This window comes from Rattus norvegicus, chromosome 4, assembly GCF_036323735.1.
Source record: "Rattus norvegicus strain BN/NHsdMcwi chromosome 4, GRCr8, whole genome shotgun sequence".
NCBI classification, from domain to species: domain Eukaryota; kingdom Metazoa; phylum Chordata; class Mammalia; order Rodentia; family Muridae; genus Rattus; species Rattus norvegicus.
In genome coordinates, this window is record NC_086022.1 from 13,259,674 (window position 1) to 13,285,612 (window position 25,939).

At 42.0% G+C, this 25,939-nt stretch overlaps 1 protein-coding gene, 1 long non-coding RNA gene and 1 pseudogene across 5 annotated transcripts in view; 1 reads left to right on the forward strand and 2 right to left on the reverse strand.

Annotated features, from left to right (window-relative positions):
* The window catches only part of Lhfpl3 (LHFPL tetraspan subfamily member 3), a 542,908-nt gene extending 531,142 nt beyond the window's left edge, over positions 1-11,766 (reverse strand). For 3 of the 4 annotated variants that reach the window (XM_039108983.2, XM_039108985.2, XM_017593101.3), the window contains exon 1: positions 11,128-11,766. In XM_039108983.2, coding sequence (XP_038964911.1) covers positions 11,128-11,563 — 436 coding nt within the window. In that variant the 5' untranslated portion in view covers positions 11,564-11,766. The remainder of the gene's footprint in view (positions 1-11,127) is intronic. The other variant, NM_001401282.1, reaches the window with a different exon arrangement.
* Positions 8,021-8,101, forward strand: Rnu2-12 (RNA, U2 small nuclear 12; annotated as a pseudogene).
* A 3,479-nt stretch (positions 11,767-15,245) lies between the features above and the next one.
* On the reverse strand, positions 15,246-25,658 carry LOC134486547 (uncharacterized). The gene is made up of 3 exons (XR_010065744.1): positions 24,414-25,658; positions 23,892-24,031; positions 15,246-16,436 (listed from the first exon to the last, which is right to left on the reverse strand). It is a non-coding gene; the product is annotated as an uncharacterized LOC134486547 (long non-coding RNA).
* Positions 25,659-25,939: the final 281 nt, after the last annotated feature.

Genomic DNA, 25,939 nt, shown 5'->3' on the forward strand with positions numbered 1-25,939 from the left:
TGTTACCTGTGGCTAAGATCAATGTTCCTGAGTTATCAAAAAATGTTTATTTTCAATTTGAAAATTTCAATTTTTTTCTCAAGAAATGGAATTTCTGTTTTCTGAACTCACAAATACATGCTGAAGGTTACTGCAGAGGTGCAGACATAGCGTGCAGCTTAGGACCACCTAGACAGTTTACAGAGTTCTAGTTCTGAATTCGTTGGCTGTTTTTCAGTGACTTGTCAAAATGTCCTGAAGGGGGGACAGTTTTATCAATCATACCTTTAAAAAGACAGCCAATGAGAAGTAGCAACAGCTTACTGAAAGTTCTCATAAATCATAGAAACTGGTTTCTCTGAATTTTAACACCAATGTAGGAACACACAATGAAGGAATACCCAAGAGGAGGAGACATGTTATGCAGGTAAAGGGGCTTCCCCTACTACTGCACACATTCCGGCCCATTCTCTCTTCTTTCTCTGCTTTCACATGTCATTATGCGCTCTCTATCCTCCCAAGTGTTACCTTGAGAGTAATGTCAATCAGAAAGTGTTGAGATGACCCTATAAAAGGCAAAGTTTTGAAGCACAGGGATGACAGGGCTGGAGCTCCCTCTAGAGACCATCCTATGGTCAGGAGAGGGGTCCTCAGCAGTCAACTGGGCGGGTTGATGCTGGCCCATCTCCTGGTTTAAGCTCCTCTCCTTGGAAAGCCCCTATAAACATGGAGGCTAGAAAGAACAGGGTTTGCACTAAGATCCAGCTATGCTCCCTGGAGCCCCAAAGGCAATCTGGTGGGGCTTATTTGATCAGCTCCGTTGTCCACGGCAGTGCTGGACAGTCGCCACACAATGGACCTTGACACCACATCGAGCACAGAACATTCATGATCTGTTGTTGAACCCTTCTTTGGGTCCCAAGCAGAGACGCAGTCCTAGCAAACTAACATTTCCATTTCACCCTGACTTCATGATTTCCAAAGTAAAGTGGAAAGAGGCATCAGCAAACGTTTGTTTTGGCTTACTTTTCAAAAAGCAAAATAAATACAAGGAACTAAAATGTTTATAAATAACCCTAGTCTTTATTTGACCATATTTTCTTCTTCACTTCGAAAATACAAAATATACCAAGGAACCCAGTTTTCCATTGAAAATAGCACAGAAAACAAACTTTGTACTTCCAAAATATTGATGTTAAGTGATGTTATGGAAGATCGAAGTATTCAACTTTGATTTTGACAGCAGTGAAGAGTATTAATCATCTGGAAGAGCTTAATATAAAGTCCCAGGTGCTTAGGTCTTGAACAGTTAAAAAATGTTCAATACAATTTTTAAAATATGCCTTCCTTTCTCAAGTCTATCCAGTTGAAGTTTATGAAAGAGTTCACAATTATCTCCAAAATGTTTTCCTCCCCCATTACTTGTTCCTCCAGAAAAATAAAATGTCAATGACTAGCCTTACTAACACAAAGTTAAACTCTTAACTGAATATGCTTTGTTAGTAATGTATAAAACTCAGTAAAGGAAGCACATTGGCTTTTAATCAATGCTATACAATGTATCCCCCATTTTCCTCCTTAATCCTCAGACACAGTAGATCAATCACACATGTGGCCTAATCGTCACCTGCTAGGTGGCACACTGTGATTGCAATTGTTTCTGCACACTGAATTCTGTGACTGAATCCTTATGATTTATGAGCTCTTCAGAGACGGTACAAACAATAAAACAGCCAAGACAGCTAAGCTTTGCAAAGCTTACTATAGGGCTCCTTCAGGGTCCAGTTCTCATGGTCCGATTCAATTGTCCCAAGGACCCAAAAGATAAACGTTTCTGTCTTAGACCATGGAGCCTGGCACTGCTGCCTATCTCTCAGGCTACAGCTGGCTCCTCTTCCCTTTCTGCCTTAATCTCACCTACATTTGAGGATTTCCTACTATTTGATTTCTTGGTAAATGCACAACAAAACATGACTAGTGGTTAAAATATTCTTAATGTTCATAATTTTGGAAATATTTTTCTAATCTGATAAGATGTATACAGTTGTATAGGCCTAAGAAAAACCAAGCCAAGAAAATGAAGAAGTATTTAGTTGGCCTAACCAAAGTCATTCGGCTAGTAAGTTACCGAGGCAAGGTGCAAATATTGTGACCACATTCTTGATTCTCTTCTGTCACTTTAATTGCCCAAATGATGTCTAACTGTGATTGCGATTTAACACTTATGGTCACCATCTCTAGTTTCACACCACCAAGGAACAACTCTCCGAAGAATACTGAACAGTGTAAAACTCAATACTCATCTAAAAAGATGATCGTAGTTATACTAACATAGGATTCCTCTGTGGGCTACATTTAACAAGCCTAAGGTTTTGCAAGTGTGAATTGATCAACAGTGTGTAACATTATTTTTTATTAAATAAAAGAGAACAAAATGCTAATTTTCAGTGTCCTTACAGAAAGAAGTCTATGAACCTATATCTGTTTGACACAAGGTTACATACACTTGTTTAAGTTGATTTTTTTAAAAGCTGTATTGTTGCTCAAAGATAGACTTATAAATTTTTTAATAGTGCAATATTAAATATTAAATATTTCCAACTGGGGAAATAGTTCTAATTTTTAATCCACTCAAAATCTAACTGAGGTATATAACAATTCATTAATTAATCAATTAATATATTAAATAAAGGTGAAAAAAGAATACCAAAAATTGTCAAATTTCTTGTCAAGTATATTTTTTCTAATCTTCCTTCTAATAAACATATAACTATACATCAATGCTATAAATATTTCAAAGAATTCTAAGGAAGGGATAATTATTTTTTCTAAAACCATACTAAATCATTCACACTTCTGGAAGTGTCTTTCAGACTTGCTGGGGATAGGCAACAATTATCAGTATGCGTATGCTTCAGTACATCCTAATGCACACACATGTGTGTACTCATACAAATGGTTTTAAAATATTTTAAAATAAGAGCCTTAGTATTTGCAGTGCATTTTCATTCTATTTTAATCCAGTGCCAGTATTGATCATTAATCTATTAAACAGATGTCATAACTGTCAAAGGATCACTACCCATGGCTTTTCATATGCTAAATACAGAATTTTTCTCTATAAAGGTTTTGTATGATAGAATAAGTCGTTAGAAATATAGAAAATTCATCAACTTGTCAAAACTAAGTTGATAAACACACATGCCCAAGGCATTACTTACTGTTAATAATCTTGACTTAATTAAGTCCATCTAGTGTAACTGCATGCTCTGCAAAGTATTGTGAACACACTCATCTGAGTACTTGCTAAGTTCTCCTTCTCCTTTGGAGACCCTGTAACAATCAGGTTAGCCTCTCAGTCCTCTGCCTAGATTTTTCAAGGTGAGACTATGTAGGAATACGTTGTTGCATCCCATAGTGACTTTTTCAGTTCTTATATTGCCTTGTTTTGATATTCAACATTTCCAGCTACCACACAAGAAGTCTGACCATCTCTCCTCATGAACAGCTTGATCTTACAGTTTAGCATAGCTCCTTATACAAGGAATGGAGCCATAGGTGTTCTCTTGGTAAGTAGGGTTTGCGCACAGCTCCGTACCATAATGTACTTCCCCACTTTCTGTCCCGTGCCAACGTATTTTAAGTGATGGATACCAAACTTAGCAGGCCTCTGATGTTCTTAAGTCCCACAGGCTATTCAACCTTGACCCTCACCATCTCCTTTTACTGATGATCCACTTATTTTTGATATCCTTCTTTGATGTCCCTGCCGTCCACCACAGCTTGATCAATTTTCCTGTTTGTTGAATACGGAACCTCCTGTGAATATAACACATCCCGCACCTCAGGTTCTCAGTGCTGCACCTTGATTTCCTTTGAAACCAACTAAGAACCGTGCACAACACTCTTCCCACATCTTTAAATCAAAAGCCCAATGGCCAATGACATTCTATAGTTTAGATAAGTACGCAGGCTCTTTAAATTACTCTAAGCTACTGCTTTCTAATAAGGCAAAGGATGGGGAAAGTTGTTTTAGTTAAGTTCTTCAGATCCACTTCTGAGTTAAGGGCATTTTTCACGTCTACAATTATTAACTGCTAATTTCATTACCCTTCCTTAATCTTCATTGTCTTTTCATTGATAAACCATAACCTCAAAATGATATAATGCTGGTAAAGTAGCGTCAGTCAGACTAATCTTTAGGTTCTTCCTCTCATGCTCACACATAGGCAGCCCCTTTGTTGCTATAGATCGTGATGTCATTAGGCTAAGGAAGATCAGAATTAAGCGAGACCAATTCCATACCAGCAAATCTACTTCAGAAAAGTCTGCCTTCTGATGCTCTCTCTCTCTCTCTCTCTCTCTCATTCTCTCTCTCTCTCTCTCTCTCTCTCTCTCTCTCTCTCTCTCACACACACACACACACACGCACGCACACACACGGGGGTGGGAGATGGTATACATTAATAAAAATAAATCTTAAAAAAACAAATATGTCTGCCTTCCCTTTTCTTCTGGGTAGAGGTCAGAGTTCATGTCTGTTGGGAAAAAAACACAAAACAAAACAAAACAAAACAAAAAGTCCTTCCTCTTGTAAGCCACTCATTTTTCCATTTCATCCTAGCGGAAAATATAAGAAAGATTATTAAGATGACATCTAGAATGATTAAAACTTTGAATGGCCAGGACTCTGGGCCATAGGCACAAAACAGAGCAGAAGCCAAGTCATGATTTCAAATTGTATTTAATTACAACGAAACTTATGTGAGCACCCGGGACGTTGAGGACTGTTCTTATGTAGCTTCCAAATGCTCCCGTGATTTTCATCACAGCACTATCTTTAAGTCATTAAATAGCTTATCTACTATTTGTATCTGAATAATGCTGACAGCCTCTTTCTGTCAGCACTAATATCTGCCTGATGTTATTAAGAGGAAAGGTCAATCTATCTGTCTTTCACCCTATCAAATAAAAATTCCAGTTGACTCATTATGATAAGGAAAATTCACATTAATTAAAGACGGTGCTGACCCCAAAAGTTCAACTATATTATAGAAATCCTACTTTAAAATTGCTCTAGTTATCATGCCATTAAACCCGTAAATTGGAATTCTTCTGGAATATTCTTTGCTTCATGCTGGTGTGTTCCAAACTTATCTCTTCTCACCCCAATCAGAAGTGGTCTGGATCACACACTGTGCGCAAACCTAGCCGTAGGCTCTGTGCTTGTTTTTTCATTTAAAAATGGTTTACTTTGAATTTTTTTCTGAGATATGGACAGTAGAGCATGCCAATCTGTCTACAGGACTCTTTCCCAGGTCATGGCATCTTTCCAAAGCAGCAACTGCTAGATAGGTGTCTTCATGCTGAGCTCCTGTTATTTCACATCTAGTCAGGCTTTTGTCATATGTATTAGTTACTTATGAACATAGAAACAGATTGTTGGTATTTTTACTATAGAAAAGCTAATGTGCGGCTTCGTACCAAGAGTAGTGGGACTCGTGACAGAATGTCTGTCATATGGTTTACATGGGACCTGTTATGTTTCTCACATCTTCCCTTAGAATCCTGCTGTTACAAAAATTGTTTGTTTTGACACATGTATTAATATCTTTTACAACCTCATTCAACTGTCACTTTCCTTGTCATACTACATATAAGGAACAAAACAGTTTCTAAAATTATTTCTAATCATTTTCTTGCCTGTTTGGAGTGCTGAATAGAAAGTGTTTTTTATAGGGTGTTAATTTTTTTAAATTGACAGATAAAATTGTGTGTGTTCACTACGTAAAATGTAACTAGAAGACGTTGTTAGGAAACGAAGATGTCCCTCTTTTATGGCACACACCCTTCCCTCCCCTACCTACAGGGACACTTCTCATGCTCCTCTGGGGGAATTTGTTCCTTTGGGGGAATTTTTTGACACTGAACTTGGATGGTTTCACTTCTCCTTGAGGCAAGAGCTTTCTCCTTTCAGATGCTTAGCCCTAGCCAAAGAGCAAGGCCCTTTGATTTCTCTGAACACTGAGCTTTCACTTGAGAAAATGCTAAGCTTGTCCTGTCTTGCAAGCAGCCCCTTCCAAGCCCTGCACATGCCACATCTGAACAGGCATGGAACAGGTTCCGAAAGCTCCCTCAGAGTCCACTGTGAGTAAGTATGCACCAGTACCCCAAAGGAAGGATCTCAAACGCCTGGAGAACACGCTCTCTTCTGCATGCTCCTAGAGTTCATAAGAAACCAACCTAGAACAGATTCCGCTCTTCGAAGACAGCCAAATCTCTAGACTCTCATGGAATTCCACCATTCTGAATGGGGTTGTTTCCTGCAGCTGTTTTTGCCGCTGTTTTTCTTCATGAAAAACTAAATGGTAGTAGAAGAAAATGGGCCAAAGACTGAGACATATGATTGAGTGCTTTCTGCTGTTGCAATAAAGATCACTACCTGACCATTAGAGAACCCTCCATGTGGAAAAAAAATCTCATCAGGAAACAGGCCACCAAGGCACAACCATAGCCATTAAAGATCAGAAGAGAACTCTCTGAGTGAACTTGCCGGTGAGGTCACAGAGAAAGAAGAATACCATGACTCTCATGGCTATTTTCTCCTCACTGCTGCAGGTGAGAAGTCTAACACCTCCTCCTTCTTTCTTCAAGACAATAATCATTTTCCTCTTCACCAATTAACTCAGAAGAAAACTTATTGAATATATAATGTGTGCCATTTATAGTATTAACGGCAGCCATCTCTAACAATCACATAGTGTTGTTTTGGTTTTCCATGAGCCAGATAGTGATTACATACATTAGTTCACCCGATGACATCAGTCTTCCAGGTGAGCAACTGAGGAGGCACAGAAACAAGTTTACTTGCTAAGGATGTAAGTTCCAGAACCAGGCTGTGACCATGGATCTTTTAATCCCAACATGCATGGATGTATATGTTCTTGGCTTCTCTATCATTTAAAGAAAAAAGTGAGGTCTGATGTTCAATGCTCTGGGGAAGACAGACAGGGGACAAGCACGCAGGCAATCTTTAATTTCAAATGGCGAACAGATAACACTGCAAAGCCCATACAGATTTGGAATGATAGTAACCAACTTTGGTGACTCTTGTCACACCTAAAAAAAGAGTGGAGAAAGTAAGGTGCCTAAATCCTTTTGAGGAAACTAAGGCAGAGAAGCTGGGAGGCACTGAGCAAGCGACCCAGCACCTCACTCCACGGCCTTGTCACCATGGTGACGCTTCCTGCAGAATGATGAGCCCAAGATGGGCTGGGGGAAATGAAACCCACTTGTATTCCAAAGTCTGCAGAGTAAGAAAACCCAACCTGGGTGAGATTCCTCCACATCCTGGATAAAAGTGAATACTTCCTTGTTAGCTCTCTTCCTCCCAGAAGTCTACGGCAGAGGCAAAGCCTTAAATTCTATCATATCTTAGTTGATGAGAAAGGAAATATTCCCTTGATCACATAAGCTTCTAGAAACAACCTAAGATAGGATCTATAGTCAGTGAAACGAGCAAACACAACATCTCTGTAAGATTCCACTACTCCTGGGCTTGGAAACATTGAAACACTTCTACAGACAATAAAACAGGGACTGGAGCTTTTGGGAAGTAAAGTTTCCCTCTCTGTAGATTTAAGGAAGAAACAGGACTTCATTTTCTCGTTTGACAATTACAGATATATTCTTTCACCTTTAAGTGTTATAGAAATCACAAAAAAGAAAAACAAGTTTCTCTTTTCCTTTCAAAGAGTTTCTTGTCTGAAGATGTGGGAAAGGCTTGCATCTCTGGTTATCATGATTTACCTCATACATTATGTTACGTCCCCAGTCTTTGAAATAGGTATAGTCCATGTATCTAAGATTACTGCAAAGGGCAGAGTATCATTAGTTACTAACGCTGCTTTTCCTGGTCTCTGGCTTCTGATTGGCAATAGTTTAAAGGGGTGTGGTGGGAAGGCACAACCTTTTCACCTTACCAATATGAGTGCCACATATACAGACAAGTGGAAATTACCATTTCAGATCTAATAAATTAATTGCTTCTCAGCCTTTTGGCTAAGATCAAGTGCAGATCTAATAAATTAAATATATTTCTTGTTCCTTTTCCAGAACCATTATAAAGTTGTTGTTAATGTTATTGTTGTTGTTGTTGCTTATAATTCTCCCCCCTCCCCCTCCTCCTTCTCTTCCTCTTCCTTCTTCTTCATTATTTTGGTTTGGTTTGGTTTGATTTGTTCATTTTTGGTGTTTTGTTTTGTTTTGTCCTGGGACTTATTATGTAGTCCTGGCTGGCTTCCAACTCACAGATATATCCACCTGCTTCTGTGTCCCTAGTGCTTAAATTAGAGGTGTCCATCACTGCACCAGGCTCCTTAAAACATTCTAGGCATCATACTACTTCAAAACAGTCTACATTCATCATCTGATGTATCCCTTCATGTAGGACTGGATACTCTACCTGACTTCCAATGCTACCATATTAAAATGATTAGATAGCCACACACACAAGCTAGGCTAGCTAGCTTCAAATTAAGGTTAAAGGTTATCCAATAATCAAATGCTACACTAAGTCTCACCTTTCATATTTAGAAAGTTTCCCTTAAGATTATTCTGGGTAGTTAGACTATAAACATGAAAAGCTTATGCAACATTACAGAGCACTAGAAGGAGACATCCTAAGTTCATCACTCTCGGACAATGTTTATTACATTATGTACTATCTCCCATTTCTCACACCCCTGAAGGTTAAAAAAAAAACAAAAAACTAAAAACCACATTGAATATAGCATTCTTCAAAAATATCTCCTAGGTCTCATCACATTTCTTTAAAATCTGTAAATACAATTCGCATACTTCTTAATTGATTTCTCTGCATAATTGATTACTTTATTAATATAGTTGGTTAATAACTGAAAACAGAGCAAAATAACAAATTTCAAAGGCTTTTAAAGGTATAATATTTAGGGATATTTAATTCTCTGGATGAAGAAAATTCCCTCATACGCACCGCAGTACAAAAACTTTCAGCACATTTAATGGTATGGAAATGAAAATGGTACATTTATGTCATATACTCAGACATCACAGCACGTGTGCAGGGTTTATCGTGTTCTGTGTGATACACTGCTGGAAAAGTAAAAGGCCACACTGTACGGTCTGAAGTTTATGCTACTTCAAAAGTGATCATTTTCTCCAAAGGTAGTTTGCTTCCTTTATTTTTACTTAAAAACAGTTTTAGAATATAAAACCTCAACAAAATAAAAGACTCAACTATGTGTTTTTGGAGAAGTACCCACAAACAACTCTGAGACCTTTGAAAAACAATCTAATTCCAATCACCGGCCTAAATAGGTCATCACTTAACTGAGAAGAATTAAAATTAGCAGTGTAGGGTCAAGTCTTTCCCTGAAACATTTGCAGCCTGTGTGTCCGTTCTCTTCAAAGTCAAACCAGAGAAAGTATCCTGGAGGAGCAGAATGAAAAGGTCGACGGCAAATCTCAGTCATTCTGCTCTGGGATTAAGGACAGTGTAGACACAGAGCTAGGGATTTACTCTAGTTGGGGAGGGGAGAGAGGGAAGGTAATAAGCTCATTACATGCAGGAGGGCGACAGAACGCTCCTTCCTGCTTCTCACAAACTTACTTCCACAGTGAACGCAAATGCAATTTAGCGAGACAAAGCACAAACAAGCCCTTCAGCCCACGTTAAGCCCCCATGATGAAACTAACCAGATCGAGAACCTTTCCACACACCGTTATAGATCCTGTGATCCCAACACTAGAAGGCTGAGGTGAGCATACCAGGAATTGGAGGCCAGCCTGTGTTGCACAGAGGGACCCAGGCTCACAGAATGACAACGGGAACTTTAGCATGGCCTGGCATCTTTAAGCATTTCCTCATCTTACACATTCTGATAAGCTCAGTAATTAAATCTCTCCGGGAAGCTTTCGAAAAAATAGAGTAAACAATCCCTTAAGGGCACGATACTTAAATAATGATACTAATAAATCATAAATGAAGATGTTTAACTGCTGGAGACATTCGAGATCCCTCCATTCCAAAGGGCTTCATCAATGTGTCAAAACCCAAGGACCCTTGACTTAGACTCAAGGCAGGGAGATGACAGAAAGGGGCAACAGAAGTGCAGAAAGAGCAGGTTTGTTTCCGGACTCTTCAAGGCAGCAGAGAAGGCACTCTCATTCTTTCTTAATTGAAAGTAACTTTGCTCCTGGCGGAAGTGGGAAGGGGTGTCCTTTCACATCCCTCAGCTGGTAACCATCTACCTACGCTGTATGGAGGAGAGGTCACCCCTGCCGAGGAAAGGGGTGTTCTTTTCACCTGCTTTCCGAACACCACTTCTCCCAAATGAGATCTTAAGAAATCCTGATTCCCTCGAGACTCCCTGTCTGTTTAGCGATGAAATGGAAGGACCTTGGCTGGCAAGGAGACGCGGGAGGTGTGGCATTTGGGGAACTGCTAAGGAACACCCTAAGCTACATTTTTTTTTCTTTTTAAGAAAAACGGGGGTGGGGGTATTGCCTAAACAAAATTAGGATTTACTCATCGCCAGATGGATGATAAAATATTTATGGTTTGCCCAAGACAAATTTACACGCCCCCCCCCCAACACGCACACACCCTGAAGCAAAGGCGGAAATAATCCCAGGGAAAGACTGAACAGGTTGGCTTGCTCCTACTACAACGTCTCTAAATCCTCTTTTCACCCTCTTGTACCAGTCGCCCCTAGTCCCCAGCGCGCGTGCACACACATAAACACACACACACACACACACACACACACACACACACACACACACCGAGCCCGGCCTCTAAGCGGTCACTTCTCCGCTCCCCTACCCCATCATTAGTTCTGAGCGGACTCTACCCAATAACAGCTCAGCCTCCGGGGTGTCCCTCTGGGTGGCGTTCCTAGCATCCAAAAGGTTCGAAAACGCCTGGGGATCTGGCGCCAGCGCCAAGGTTGAGGAACCGAGGGTTCCTCCTTCCACACCCTCAGCCTGAGAGAGGATTAAGTTGTCCCGGACAGGCAGAGCTCAGGAAGCGGTCCCTCCCACTCCAGCCTCCCTCGAGCTCGGACACCCAGGGGTCCCCAGCCTCTGTGGAGGTGAGCGCGCACTCACCGGAGGTGAGCTGCATCCAAGCACAGATCTTGTACACGGTGGCTGTGTTGCAGAAGAAGAAGAGGGTAAAGCAAACGATGCAGGCGATGATGAGCATCATGGAGAGACCGATGAAGAAGGAGGCAGCTTTGAAGGCGCCCGAGGGCAGCGTGGAGAAGTCCGTGAAGCTACCCCTGCAGGTCAGCTCCCGGGAGAAGCCGTTACCGATGCAGTAGTGGAAGAGCCCGAAATAGCCGGCTTGCGGGGTGTCCACGCCGTCGCCGATCCAGTAGGGCTGGATGAAGCACACCACGTTGACGATGGCAAAGCAGATGGTGAAGATGGCCCACAGCACGCCGATGGCCCGCGAGTTCCGCACATAGTTGGTGTGGTACAGCTTGGCAGCCTCCTGAGCCGGGAGCATCGCGGCGGCGGCGGCGGCGGCGGCTCCGGGCATTCTCCCCCTCCTCCTCCTCCGCCTCCCGGTCCTCCGCCTCCCCCCGCCTCTCGGCGCGCAGGAGACACACTCGCCGAGCCGCGCGCGTAGCAATTCCCCTGCCTCCGCCTCAGCCCAGAAGCACCAGTTCTAGAGTCTGCATCCTCGCTCCCGGAAGGAGGGCGGGGGAACGTGGAGCACCCCTCCGGCTCACCAGGCACAGCCTCCCGCCCGCCTCTTCCCTCCCTCCTGGCCCCGACTCCAGCCCTGCTCCGCACCCTCCACTCCTCTGCCCGCTGCTGCAGCTGCTGCAGCTGCTGCAGCTGAAGCCTCCGAGCCCTCACGACCCCCACTCTTCTTCCCGCCTTTGACTCTTTCCTGAGGGATCTGCTGGTGCCCCGGGGCGCAGGGGACCGCAGCTACTCGGAGATGCTCCCGAAGTGTCAGAGCCAGAGAAGCAGCCCTGGAGTTGGGGGAATCTAAGAGCGCGCCCACAGGAATCCTAGAGGCACTCCCTGGATCCTGGAGGGTGTGCTGCGGGCCACGAGGCTGATCCTGAGAGCTTTTCATCACCGCACCGGAACGTGCTTTGACCTCTGCATCTCTGCAGAGAAAAAAAGAGGCAGCAGTATGGCAGGTGTAGGCAAGAAAGGAAGGGAGATGAGGTTGCCCCAGGGAGGCGTCCCTGTCAAAACCACAAAATTGCCCCTGGCTAACTCTTAGGTGACCTCAGGTTGACAGATGGAGACAGGAGAAGTTGGGCAGAAGTCTGTCACATAATAATGTAGAAGTCACACCTGGAGGGTGATGCTCTATTGTTTCTTGTCCCACTTTCCCACTATGCAACCAAATGAGCTATGGCCAATGGAAGCCCCCAAGCTTCTCTTGAAGTCAAACCCTTTTCTCTCCCACGGAGCTTGCAATAGATGGGACCTGCATGTACAGAAGTAATTGTCACGGATTTTAGAGTTTGTTTGAAAACATCGGATAACTTAGCAGGTGTCCTACTTATTGCACAAATACTCATTGGCAGCTAGCATGTGCTAAAGAGAAAGAGGGATGTGTGTCTTAACGCGAAGTACTTCCACCTCTCCCACAACCGAAAGCATTGTTTTTAGCCTAACTTCCCTGACTCGTTTGCAAACAATCTCTTGCACAGCTAACATGTACTTTGTACTGTCTCCTTCTTTCCCTTCCTTTCTGCATTCTTGCCACTGCTCTCTTAACAGTCCTTTTGAAGCGAGTGGTTCATTTCTATCTCTAGTTCTTCTACTGCCATCGGTCACTGTTTTGTTCCGTCTGAACTGAATAGTGAACCCAGAATGCTCAATAGTAGGGATAGATTTGGGTAATTTTAAAGTCCGCGAGTGCTGGATTCTTTGAGCAGACAGAAGAATGCACCCATAGACTTTCATCCCAAAGTCTGCACTATGTAAAAGGCCGTTCAGTAAAAATGGACGCAAAGTCTAATGATGGAGATGAATTATGCTCTTGATCTGATACCCCAAGGATGTGCAATCATGGGAGGGGGGGAAGAGGCCTTTGGATAAGGGACACAGAAGGTAACGAAGGAGCTTCTGCTGCAACTGTGGAAATTTGAAAGCGCAAGTGTGGGGATTTCACAGGGAGCGTTTCCTATGCATCCAGCTGCGGTATTACAGTTCAAGATCCATGGAGCAGGGTTTTGAAAAGAGGACATCGTTAGGCAGATCAGGGAATGTGGTTGCTGAGGTAAGCCAGAATTCCTATCAGGTGTAGCTATAACCTTTCAGAAATCCTTTAAAATATCAAAGCGATTTAGGACAGATATAGAGGGTGACCTAGATGAGGACACATTATGTCTTTAAAAATATAACTCAAGTAGATACATCTGTGTGCTTGGTGGTATTGAGGGGTCAGAACTTCTGTTAGGTTTCATTTCTGAATTCCCCTAAGGCTGCTGGTAAATCAGCATTTTAACTTGGGAGGGAGAAAAGAAGCCAGTAATAAGATTTGTAGGGCCAGTTGGCAGGCAGTGTGTCCTAGGGCAGAGAAAGCTTCAAGGCGAGAAAGGACAGTAATTTCTAATGATGCTCCCAAGCCCTCAACTCCCCTAACCATGCTTATAAAAAGTGGTCTTTCTTTGAAATCAATACCTTAAAAAAACCCTTACTGTTCCTGGGATTGAGTTTGGAGGTTGCTGAGAAGAGAAAGCTGCGAATGAAAAAGCCTGTTTGTATCTTGATGCCTAAATTGCCTTCCAGGACAAAGAAAAGACTGGTGAATGACTCAGACTCAAAGGTTGTGAGTCAAAGAGCTTTTCTATTTGAGGCACGCCAAAGGAAAGCCTTATTCTTATTCCAGGTTTGGGATCGCCTCCAGGTTTGTGCTCGGAATCCATATACCAACAGGCGCATTCAAAGGTCCGCTCTTGTCAACAACCACTGAGAACAGTCCAGAGTTGGCATGCTGTTGGTTTAAAGTGCTCCCGTGCATTCCCCGAAGAATTCATCATTTTCCCCTTCAAGTTAGGATCAATAAGACATGAACTAGACCATGGCAATAGACTTCCACAGCGTCTTGTACTATAGCAGATTTTCGGGCTAAAGTAGGGTCTTCCCAGACTCTAAGAACTATGGATGAGCCAGAATGATAAATTCCACTGTGCCATCCAAGCATGAGTTCTCTACCATTCTTCAACCTGCCCTGCCACTGGCGATTGACCTTAGCACCTAGAAACCCCACAGGTAAGATTGATCCCATCCTTCATCTAAAATCTTTTGACTTGCTCCATATCCATCAGTGGTTCTCAACCTTCCTAATGCTATGACCCTTTAACATAGTTCCTCAGGTTGCAGTGACCCAACCATAAAATCACTTCCACTGCTACTTCATAACTGCAATCTTGCTACTACTATGAATTATAATATGAATGTCTGATATGTAGGATATCTGATATGCAGCCTGGGAAAGAGTCGTTCAATCCCCATAGGGTCACAACCCGCCATCTGGGAACCACTGATATAGACAGACTTCAAGAGTTTGAATAACAAAACATATGTGAGACTCTGAAATCATCCTCTGTCACCAGGATAGCTGTTTGGGGGAGGAGGAAATAACAAAACTAGCCTGATTCATGCTACAATGTTGCTATTGATAGAAAGGTATTTTGAAACTATAGTATGATTCATAAGTGTTAAATTAACTGGTAGAAGTCTGTCATTGACAGCATAGAATTAGAAACACTGAATGCTCAAATCTCAAATCTCACTGTTGAAAATGCTTTTCTCTTACTACCACAGAGGTGCAGGAATGAAACTCAGCCTTCACAAACTGTCTCCAGACATGCTAGTTAGGACTATAAGAGATAGAGAAACCGAACAATAGTTGGGTTGTGTGACCCCCACTAAGGTCCGATGTGAAATAAAGAACCAAGTTCTTTGATCACAAGCTACCCTGCTGCAGCACAGAAGATGGAGCCTTGCTGGCCAGACCAGGCTCTTGAGGGCTCCCTTTCCCCTCTCTGGAATGTGGTGAGGAAGAAAGAACAGAAAATACATTCTAAGGTCCATGCTATAGAAAATTCTATTTTACAAAGACTACAATGACTTCTTTAGAAAATGTAAAAGAGGGGTTGGGGATTTAGCTCAGTGGTAGAGCGCTTGCCTAGGAAGCGCAAGGCCCTGGGTTCCGTCCCCAGCTCCGAAAAAAAAGAACCAAAAAAAAAAAAAAAAAGAAAATGTAAAAGAGAGAAACCATTATTTGAAAAAATAGGAGACTTATCAGATTAAGGCAAGGCGGACAATTTATTTAAAACTTTCTGAAATTGCATAGGTGTAATTTTGTACTCAGTGGATGCCTAGCATTTTCAGATGAGTCATTGCTTATGATCACGGTCCTAAAGAAAGTGAGGATTGATAAATTCAGTCGGTTAATAGATTTTTAGAGTTATGCCCAAGGTCATTAGATCTCATCGCAGAATACAAAGATTCTAATGATTAAGCTCTCTTCACCCCCAATGCTCTCTCCTCTCTCCCCTTGGCCCTTTAGTTTCCTTCGGGAATTTTAGAAATCAGGACTACAACTTATTACTTAATCACTGGGCTAGTAGCGGCAATCAGATGACCCGAGTGTCTCAGCGCTCTCAAAAAGTCAAGAGCAAATTGAGGTCCAGGTAAGATGGCTCTGCAGATAAATAGGCTTTATGACCTGTGTTGGTTCCCAGAATCCAGATGGTGGAAGGAGAAAGTAGGACCCTGAAAGATATCCTCTGATCTCCACATGTGTACCTACTGGACATGAGTGTGCCACCCTAGTCAAACAAACAAACATACGTAAAACAAATGCATATATGTAAAAAAAAAATCCACCCTTCATTCTGAAACCATCTTAAGGACATTTCCAGAAAAGGTAAACCTCACAGAAAATGCACACCTTCAATGTGGGGATCAGACTAGCAGGCACTGCTACTTGGATCCTCTGCTATGAGCATCTTTAAATACATATCTTGTCTCCCTGTTCTGCAATCATTTGGGTCTCTGAAATCTCAGGTTCAGATTTTCAAGAATCTCTCCAACTAACAAAGCCCATATTTTAAGATCTTACAATCCCAATGCCCTTCTGAATAATAAGAAAACCTATTCGTAAGGTGGTTTCTCACCATAGTCATACATAAATGCTAACACTAATGATTCAGTACTCTGGGTATGAGGGCACACTTTAATGCCTTTCGGGTTCTGCTGCAGAAGCCATCCAAACTCTCGGCAGTTCATAATCACGGCCGTTTTCTTCTGATCTACACCGCACGATCATCCCTGGCTGGCAGCGGTTCTGTCCCACGCAGCAGCCCTGACAGGGCATTTGTCTTGACATCCCCCAGATCTGAGTTGAAAGAGAAGCTCCTATTTTCTCCATGCTGTTTTCAGGAAGAGAACAGAGGTGGAAATGGCTCAGGCAAATTGTGAGCCTATAAATAAAACCGTAGTATGTCATATCAAGGAGCTGAGTGAACAACTGAGATGTTTAATATAATCCACTATATTTATTTTCAATTCTAACAACCTTTAGTTTTAACTTGCTTTCCAAGCATTTCCTAAACTTATAGTCATATTTAAGCTTTATTTAAATCCCGTGGATTATTTTATTTTAAATAACCATTATATCTCATCTGAATGAGGAGAAAGTGCACTTTAGTGGGGTTTATGATAAAATAATATTGACAAGGTGATAAAAGGACAATATTCAGACATGCCGTATGATTAGGCCTGTTAAAATTCCATTTATTTTTTCCTTTCATTGAAGTTGGCTTTTTTTTCTCACATAGTATACCCTGATTACTGATTCTCCCCCTTTTATTCCTCATAGTTCTTCCCCATCTCCTCCTACCAGATCCACCCCCTTTTTGCCTTTCATTAGAAAACAAACTGGCTTCTAAAGGATTGAAAGATCTTCTGGGTCAGGGATGAGGGCTTGTGTCTACCTCCCTTTTCAGCTCTAGGACCCCCTCTGGTGTGTACCCATGCAGGCCCTGTGCCTGTTGCCAGTTTCACGTGAGTTCATGAGTGCATCAGTCCCTGTGACTCAGAGTCTTGATTTCTTGGTGTCTCCATCCACTCTGGTTTTTACATTCTTTCTAACTCTTTCACCCGAGGGTTCCTGAGGGAAGGAATTTGATGGAGATAACCTGCTTAGGACAGAGTGTTCCAAGGTCGGTCACTTGTTCTCTGTATAATATCTGGCTGAGTTTCTGTGTGTTTTCCCATCTGCTACAGGAGGAAGCTTCTCCGATGATGACTGAGAAAGGTACTGATCTATGGGTGCGGCTGAATGTCATTAAGAGCCATTTTAGTCACTGTGTTCTTTTAGTAGATCAGTACTATTTGGTTTTGCCCTAGGTCCCTGGGCTGTGGAGTCTCAAGGTCTTAGTCACTCAAGTAGAATTAGGTGAGGGTTCCATCTTGTGGAGTGGGCCTAAAGTTACATCACATATTGGCTAGTCACTTCCACAAGCTTTGTATTGCCACTGCACCAGCACAGCTTGCAGGCCACACGCCATTGCAGATCAAGGGGTTTGTTGTTGAGTTGCTGTTTATGCCTCTCCTTCGGTGTGTACAGACCACCTTCCTGTACCAAAGATGTTAGAATTCAGGGGTGAAGTCTCTGTGTGTGTTTCAACTCAACTTCTCCGTGTTCAGTGAGTTCTGTAGCTGTTGCCTTCTGCGATGTGGCTTTTGGTCAGTTTGTGGGGAGCAAAATATATATCTAAGTATTAAGGGTTGGCACTTAGGAATGAGGATAGGCTAGAATGGGAGGAGAACGGGATACACCACCAAAACCTGCTCATCCCCTGAGAATAGCATCTGGGAGTAAGTAGGAGAAGCCACAACAGTCTGCAGCAGATCGGAGAGAAGACCGGAAAACTGCATATGGGGAAAGGGAAGAGTGAAGATGCTAACTCATCCACCTGCTGCCCCAGTAGCCTTGGCTGTCACCCCCCCCCCCATGCCTCCTGAGTTGGAGACCAGGATAAATCAATGCATGCAGGGAAGGAAATTGGCTTTATTGTGCTCCACTAAAGGTGGGGGCAGCAGGGAGGGGATGTTCTTGCGGGTGGTCTGCTGGGGTACCCACTGGTGAGCTCACTCTACTCCAATGGATCCAGACCTATTGTCATACATCCAGTAGGCCTGGGTTAAACTCTTCAAGTCAGAAAACAAAACAAAAGGACAGGAATGTGGGAAAAGGATTCTTTCAGGAAGAGGGGTTAACAAGGGTAGAAAAGAGACTAGAAAGCATAGGTGGTAAGAATAGTCAAAACGTATTGTTGTATATGCATCGAATTATTAAATATATTTAATTAGTAAAAAAAATAAAAGTTTCTACAAGGTAGGAGTCTGTGGTCTCTTGCTTGGATGGCTTCCTTTATGCTCACCTAATGTGCTGTCAGCAGATCACTTTAACTAGGGCGGGACCGAAACTGAAGCAGGAGAACCTTTTGCTGGAGGGAGAAGACTCAAGACAAAGAGACAGGAGTATTCCTGGAAATGGGCAGCTCATGGGGAATTAGCACAGAGACTCATCTTCTCCTGGTCCAAGGTTGCAAGCAATGAGAAACAGAACAGGGGTATCCTGGAAGTGACAAGTGCTAGGTAAGCCTCCACGTAGCTCAACAACAGAGAGATGAGAATCAAAGAGGACTTGGGGTTAAAAGGTAAACCCTGAACAGACTTAAGGGGCCCCTGGGGATGTCAGAGGATAGCGACCTCAGGATTTGATGTGTTGCAGCATAATGTGCTCCAACTACTAGTGTATGAAGACTTGGAGTCTTTAAAAACCAGGCTAAGATTTAAGATGAGAATAATATGGGCTGGAGAGATGGCTCAGTGGTTAAGAGCACTGACTACTCTTCTTGAGGTCCTGAGTTCAATTCCCAATCATCCACATGGTGGCTCACAATTGTCTGTAACTCTAGATCTACACAGACATGCATGCAAGCAAAACACCAATACACGTAAAATAAAATAAAAAATAATAGTAACTATAAAAACGAGCACAGACATCAGCAGCCATGCACCATCAGTTAAAGTTCAATCAATTTTCTTTAAAAAAAAATCTTTAAGATAGAAAATGAGACTCTGGAACTGGTATTATTTCTTATCTAAAATGTTCAGTTTTCAACAAAACATGATGAGACACACACGAATATCAAAAAAGAGTCACCTCTTTCATTGGGAGAAAAAAATCATTCTGTGTGAAGTGATTCTGAGTGGACCTGGGTAGATTTCTGAGACAAAGCTTTGAAGCGGCTACTTAAGATGTATTCAGAAAGAAAAGAAACCATAGTTAAAGACTTGAAAGAAAACTTGATAACTGTCACCCAGCAAATAGAGAATCACGATAGAGAAACTCAAACTATGAAAAGTGGAAAGGAAGGAAAGAAAGAACACAGCAGTCCCATAGTTAACAAATCAACAGAAATTATTCTGTGAAGAAAAGGGACATAAAGGCATACATATATATGCATATAACACACACACACACACACACACACACACACACGCACACACACGCACACACGCACATACACACACACAATTATTATTTTTGCAAGGAAGAACCTGGATGGGTCTCTAAGTATCCTGAATGAAAAAGCCAATCCTAGTAGATTCTACATTGTTAAGTACAACATTGTTGAAATGACAAAATTACAGAAATGGGTAATCAATAAATAGTTATTGGTGGAGGGGCAATAAGTGGTGAAGCTTGGAAGACAATGATTGTGACCAAAAAAGGGTGGCCTGAGGGATGCTCCATGCTGGTGGAACTAGTCTATATGCTGATTGGATCAATGCCTGTGCCCAGTTCTGCTGAAACAGAGTTTTGCAAAACATTACTAACTGGAGGGAACTGAGTAAATGGTACCCAAGGATCTCCACATACCCTTTTATATGATTTCGTGTGAATTTACAGTTATCTCAAATGAAAGACTAGGTTCTGACATTATAAAGAACAAAAATGTGTAGACATTGTAATTCTAAGGAAATGAATGGAACAAATACATTAAACTAAAATGAAAGATTTTCAAACTGCCAAGGGGAAAAAAACTCTAAACTATTCCTCAGCTGGAAATAGATAAACAAAATGTCAGTGAGTACAACTGATTGGTCCAAAACAAAAAGAAAATGATTTTTAAGAAAAGTGGATTCAGATCATTGTGCTAAGCTGAAGACGCCAAATAAAATTTTATAATTGTGTTTTATGACATTTCTAAAATTAGGAAAATCTGTAAAGAAAGTGGATCAATGAATGCCTGGAGCTAGAGCACAGATTGACTCCAAGTGGCACAACAGGGCATTCTGTACTGAAACTGGGGTGTGGTAATGTTTCCACAGTAGTGCACATTTGCAAAGATACCATTAAACAGCATCTTAGAATAATTTTATGTTGAATTATACATCAGTGAAACTACTTACAAAGTTAAAATTAAACTAATACGTTTATTTCCTGTAAAATCCATCTGTGAAACTATCAACCCTCACCAAATTTGCAAGTTACATTAGGTCAAGCTACCAAATTAATAAAATTTGGATGGATAATTACAGAGTATAACTGATAACATTCAAAGGCTCACCTAAGAAAAACCTTTTATTGCATATTATTTATTTGCTTAAATAATGCACAAGTTAACATTCAAAACTTCGATATCCAAAAGATTATCTCGTGACTCATTTGTCAGTGTAAGTTTGGTCATCAGTGAGCTGGTCCAGGATTTTGGCTTCTAGAAGGTGGCAATGTCTAGACTACAGTGTTCTCCTGGCAGCGCCATGTGCCAGTTGGGTCTTGGCTTAAGAAACACTGACCTAAATCCATTCACATTTTACCTGCATTGTTTCCCAATGTTGTAAGTAATTATTTTTCATTAATATTCTCATTAAAAGCATGAACTAGTTTTTCAACTATTTAATCTGTCGCGAAGGGTATTCTGTTTATTAACTCTTCTGTTGAAAACACCTACTTCTCAATATGTTTTTATTATGAGCTTTTTACTACTACATTTTACAGAGGAAAACAGAAAATTCAGCGAAGTACTCCTTAATCCTAACGCAGAAGCGCCGAGAGTGCACATGAGCACACGCATATATGTGTGTGTGTGTGTGTGTGTGTGTGCATGAGTATGTGTGTGCATGAATATGTGTGTGTGTGTATGTATGTGTATGCATATGTGTGTATGTGTCTGTGTGTGTGTGTGTGTGGTGGCTGTGTGTGTGTGTGTGTGTGTGTGTGTGTGTGTGATGGCTGAACACCAGGGAAGGTCAAGGAAAGTGAAGGCTGCTCTCCAGCAACCTTGGCTCCATCCCCACAGAAACAAGGCAGCCCTTTAGGGAAGAATAAGTGTATTGCAAAATGTCCTCAGCATGTTGGCTCTAAATTTGGAATTTATGCACACAGAATTACAGATTAATAAACCGTATGAGTAGTGCACTGTCATTCGAAAATTATCAGAGAATTCTTCAAAGATTTTACATAACAAATCTCATTTTAAAGACATGGTATTTATAATTTTGGTTGTGAATCTAGCCTTTAACTGCTGAGCCATCTTGCAGGTGTTAATGAGACACAATCAACTCCTGCTTGAAAAATCTCACATAGCCAGGGATAAAAGACAGGGAAAAATCTACTGTTGCACTGCAGACCCTCAGATTATTGTTTTTGTGGGACTCCTGAGTATACAAACAAGTGAATCTTTGATTTTTGAGCCTTCTCTTGGCCTCTTTTCCTTCTATTGGCTTGACTTGTCCAACTTCAATGTGATACCTTTTGCTTTATCTTATTACATATTATATTATATTATTATATATTTTGTTATGTTTTATTATTATCTCTTAGAAGCCTGCTCTTTTCTAATGACAGACAGAAAGGGAGTGGATCTGGATGGGAGAGGAGATGGGGAGTGGGGGCCTGGGAGAGAAAGCCATAATCAGGATAGATTCTGTGAGAAAAGAATCTATTTCCAATAAAAGGGGAAAAAGATAAAGAAAAAAAGGTAATGAAGACATGGTACTTGAGAGAACATCAAAAAGACAATTCATTCTCCCTATTTTTCAGGACTTGCAACCTCAACGCTTCCTTCACTGATATAAATGAACACTGACTAGCCCCTGCTGTGGCGTGTGCCCTTTTGGTGCTGAGATTACAGGCCTTAGTGGGAAACACTCAACTCCTGCTTGAAAGAGCTCACATAACCAGGGATAAAAGACAGGTAAAATCAGCTATTGCACCACAGTGTGTAAGGGAAGCTCTTACATTTGAGAGCTCTGAGAGCATAGAGTGGGGGTATGTAAGTCTCCTGAGACTCTCAGAAGCTCCCTTGATAAGGGGTGGATTGATGAGGGTGTGGAGAACAGAGGTGAGAATAAGCATGAAGAATGGCGTGAAAAGCAAGAGGCACAGAGGCAAGAGAGCTGTGTCTGTCAAATGTCAGTCATCGTTCCAAGCGCTATGGATTCAAAGCCCTCTTATTCTAAAGAAGCAAGAATCCAGTGTATCATGTGAGAGCCAACTAACACAGGACCCCTATGCACTCCTGTTGTTAGATTTTCACCTAACATTTAATTCACCAGTCAGCCATTTTAACCATACAGTGTACTGTATTAACTACATTCTTCATTCTACAACAAATCTGTAGGCATTTCACCTTGCATAACTGAACTCCTATGTTCAAGAAGCACTCACTCCACCATGCCTCTTCCCCTCAGCCCCTGACATCCAGCACCCTGCTCCTGTCTCCATGCTTTTGACAATTGCTGATGGGTCCCATGATTGGAATCATCCAACACGTCCCTTTGTGACTAGCTTGCTTTAGACAGCAGAAAGCCTCGGAGGACTCATTAAGATTGCCCCCTCCAACGAGATTCCTTCTTTCTGGAACTAATGCTTAGTTCATTAATCTGTCCAGAGACATCTGGATTGCTTCCATCTATTATTCATAATTAAGTACAGATGCAATAAATCTTGATGTGAGGGCGTCTCCTCAAGACTCTTATTTAAATCATTCCACGTATACACCAACAAATGGGACTACTGCACAACTGTATGGTCTTTCTTATTTCTTTGAGTAAACTACAGAGTGCTGTCTATAGTGGCTATAGCATTTCCATTTCCACGGGCAGGACCATTGACATACCTACCATTTAGGGACCTTTTTTGAAGACTGCGTACCCAAGTCTTTTGTAGAATCAATTTACTTGTTATTTTGCTGTTGACTTGTGGAAATTCTTTATACATTCTGGATATTAGTCCCTTACCAGTTACATCATCTGTAAATACTTTCTCCTGTTGATGACTCACCTTTCCTCTCCATTGATTGTTTCCACTGACGTGCAGGAGTTGAGAGTTTTGGTGTGGTTCTCTATATCTGCACTGGCTTTGTTGTCTGTGCCTATGGTGTTGTACTCAATGTGAATGCTTGCCAGATCCAATGTCCTAAAGCTTCCCCCTGTCTCTTTTGTTGGTGGTGCTTGTTTATTTTTGTTTAGAGTCATATTTGCATACCTTTACTCCACTTTGGCTTAACTTTTGTGTATGGTGTAAATTAATAGCCTGGTTTCCTTCTTTTGTTCATGGGAATGAAATTTGGCTAGAACTGTTTGTTGAAAAGATTGTCACCAGTGACGATTTGTATATGCTTGGCCCAGGGAGTGGCACTGTTTTGAGGCTTTGTTAGCTTAGGAATAGCCTTGTAGAGTAGGGGTGGGATTTAATACCTTCACTCGGGGTTGGGGATTTAGCTCAGTGGTAGAGCGCTTGCCTAGTAAGTGCAAGGCCCTGGGTTCGGTCCCCAGCTCCGAAAAAAAGACGGAAAAAAAAATACCTTCACTCTAGCTGCCTGGAAGTGAGTTTCCTCGTAGCAGCCTTCAGATGAAGATGTAGAACTCTTGGCTCCTCCTGCACGGTGCCTGCCTGGACACTGCCAGGCTCTCACCTTGATGATAATGAACTAAACCTCTGAACCTGTAAGCCAGCCCCAATTAAATATTGTCCTTACAAGAGTTGCTTTGCTCATGGTGTCTGTTCACAGCAGTAAAACCCTAAGACACCTGGCCCACAGCTCCCTGCTCCCAAACCCCATGGGAGAGAGAGCTCATTGCCCAGACAGGTGGGCACTGCTAAGACTGCAGGGCAGGAGAGACCACCAGTACTGCCCACCCTTGCCCACATCCCTGGCCCAAGAGGAAACTGTGTAGGACCTCTGGGAACAGGAAGATGGGGGCAATCAAGCTGCAGGTGCCCTGCAGTCCAGACTGAGCACGGATTTGAAGGGACTCAGTCAAACAGCTCCCTGCACCCAAATACTGTGGGAGGGAGGGCTAGACATTCGGAGGGGCAGACACACCTGAAGCCAGAGGAGAATAATCTCTGCCCACATTTCTGACTCTAGAGGAAAACGCCTAGTGCCATCTGGGCCCCCTGTGCACAGGGACCCGAGAAAAGGCTGGGCCAGCCCTTCTGGTTGCTGTACTCACAGAGAGCTGAAACTAAGCCCCCTAGGAGCAACTTCAGGCCCGAGACAAGAGGTAAGACCAACTTTTATGCTCCAAGCGACCTGCCTGGTGGACTCAGGACACACGCCCACAGGAACAGCTGAAGACCAGTAGACAAGAAAGAAAACACGCCTGAAAGCAGAACACTCTTTTCCTATAACTGGCTGGAAGAAAACAGGAAAACAGGTCTACAGCACTCCTGACACACAGGCCTATAGAACAGTCTAGCCACTGTCAGAAATAGCAGAACACGGTAACACCAGAGACAACCTGATGGCGAGAGGCAAGAACAGGAAGGCAAGCAAAAGAAACCAAGACTACATGGCATCATTGGAGCCCAATTCTCCCAACAAATCAAACACTGAATATCCAAACACACCAGAAAAACAAGATCTAGATATTAAATCACATTTGATCATGATGATGGAGGACTTCAAGAAAGACATAAAGAAATCCCTTAGAGAAATGCAGGAAAACACAAATAAACAAGTAGAAGCCTACAGAGAGGAATCACAAAAATCCCTGAAAGAATTCCAGGAAAACACAATCAAACCAGTGAAGGAATAAAAATAGAAATAGAAGCAATAAAGAAAGCACAAAGGGAGACAACCCTGGATATAGAAAACCAAAGGAAGAGACAAGGAGCCATAGATACAAGCATCACCAACAGAATACCAGAGATAGAAGAGAGAATCTCAGGAGCAGAAGATTCCATAGAAATCATCGACACAACGGTCAAAGATAATGTAAAACGGAAAAAGCCACTGGTCCAAAACAAACAGGAAATCAAGGACTCAATGAGAAGATCAAACCTAAGGATAATAGATATAAAAGAGAGTGAAGACTCCCAGCTCAAAGGACCAGTAAATATCTTCAACAAAATCATAGAAGAAAACTTCCCTAACCTAAAGAAAGAGATGCCCATAAATATACAAGAAGCCTACAGAACTCCAAATAGATTGGACCAGAAAAGAAACTCCTCCCATCACATGATAGTCAAAACACCAAATGCACAAAATAAAGAAAGAATATTAAAAGCAGTAAGGGAAAAAGGTCAAGTAACATATAAAGGCAGACCTATCAGAATCACACCAGACTTCTCGCCAGAAACTATGAAGGCCAGAAGATCCTGGACTGATGTCATACAGACCCTAAGAGAACACAAATGCCAGCCCAGGTTACTGTATCCTGCAAAACTCTCAATTAACATAGATGGAGAAACCAAGATATTCCATGACAAAACCAAATTCACACAATATCTTTCTATAAATCCAGTCCTACAAAGGATAATAAATGGTAAAGCACAACACAAGGAGGCAAGCTACACCCTAGAAAAGGCAAGAAACTAATCGTCTTGGCAACAAAACAAAGAGAAGAA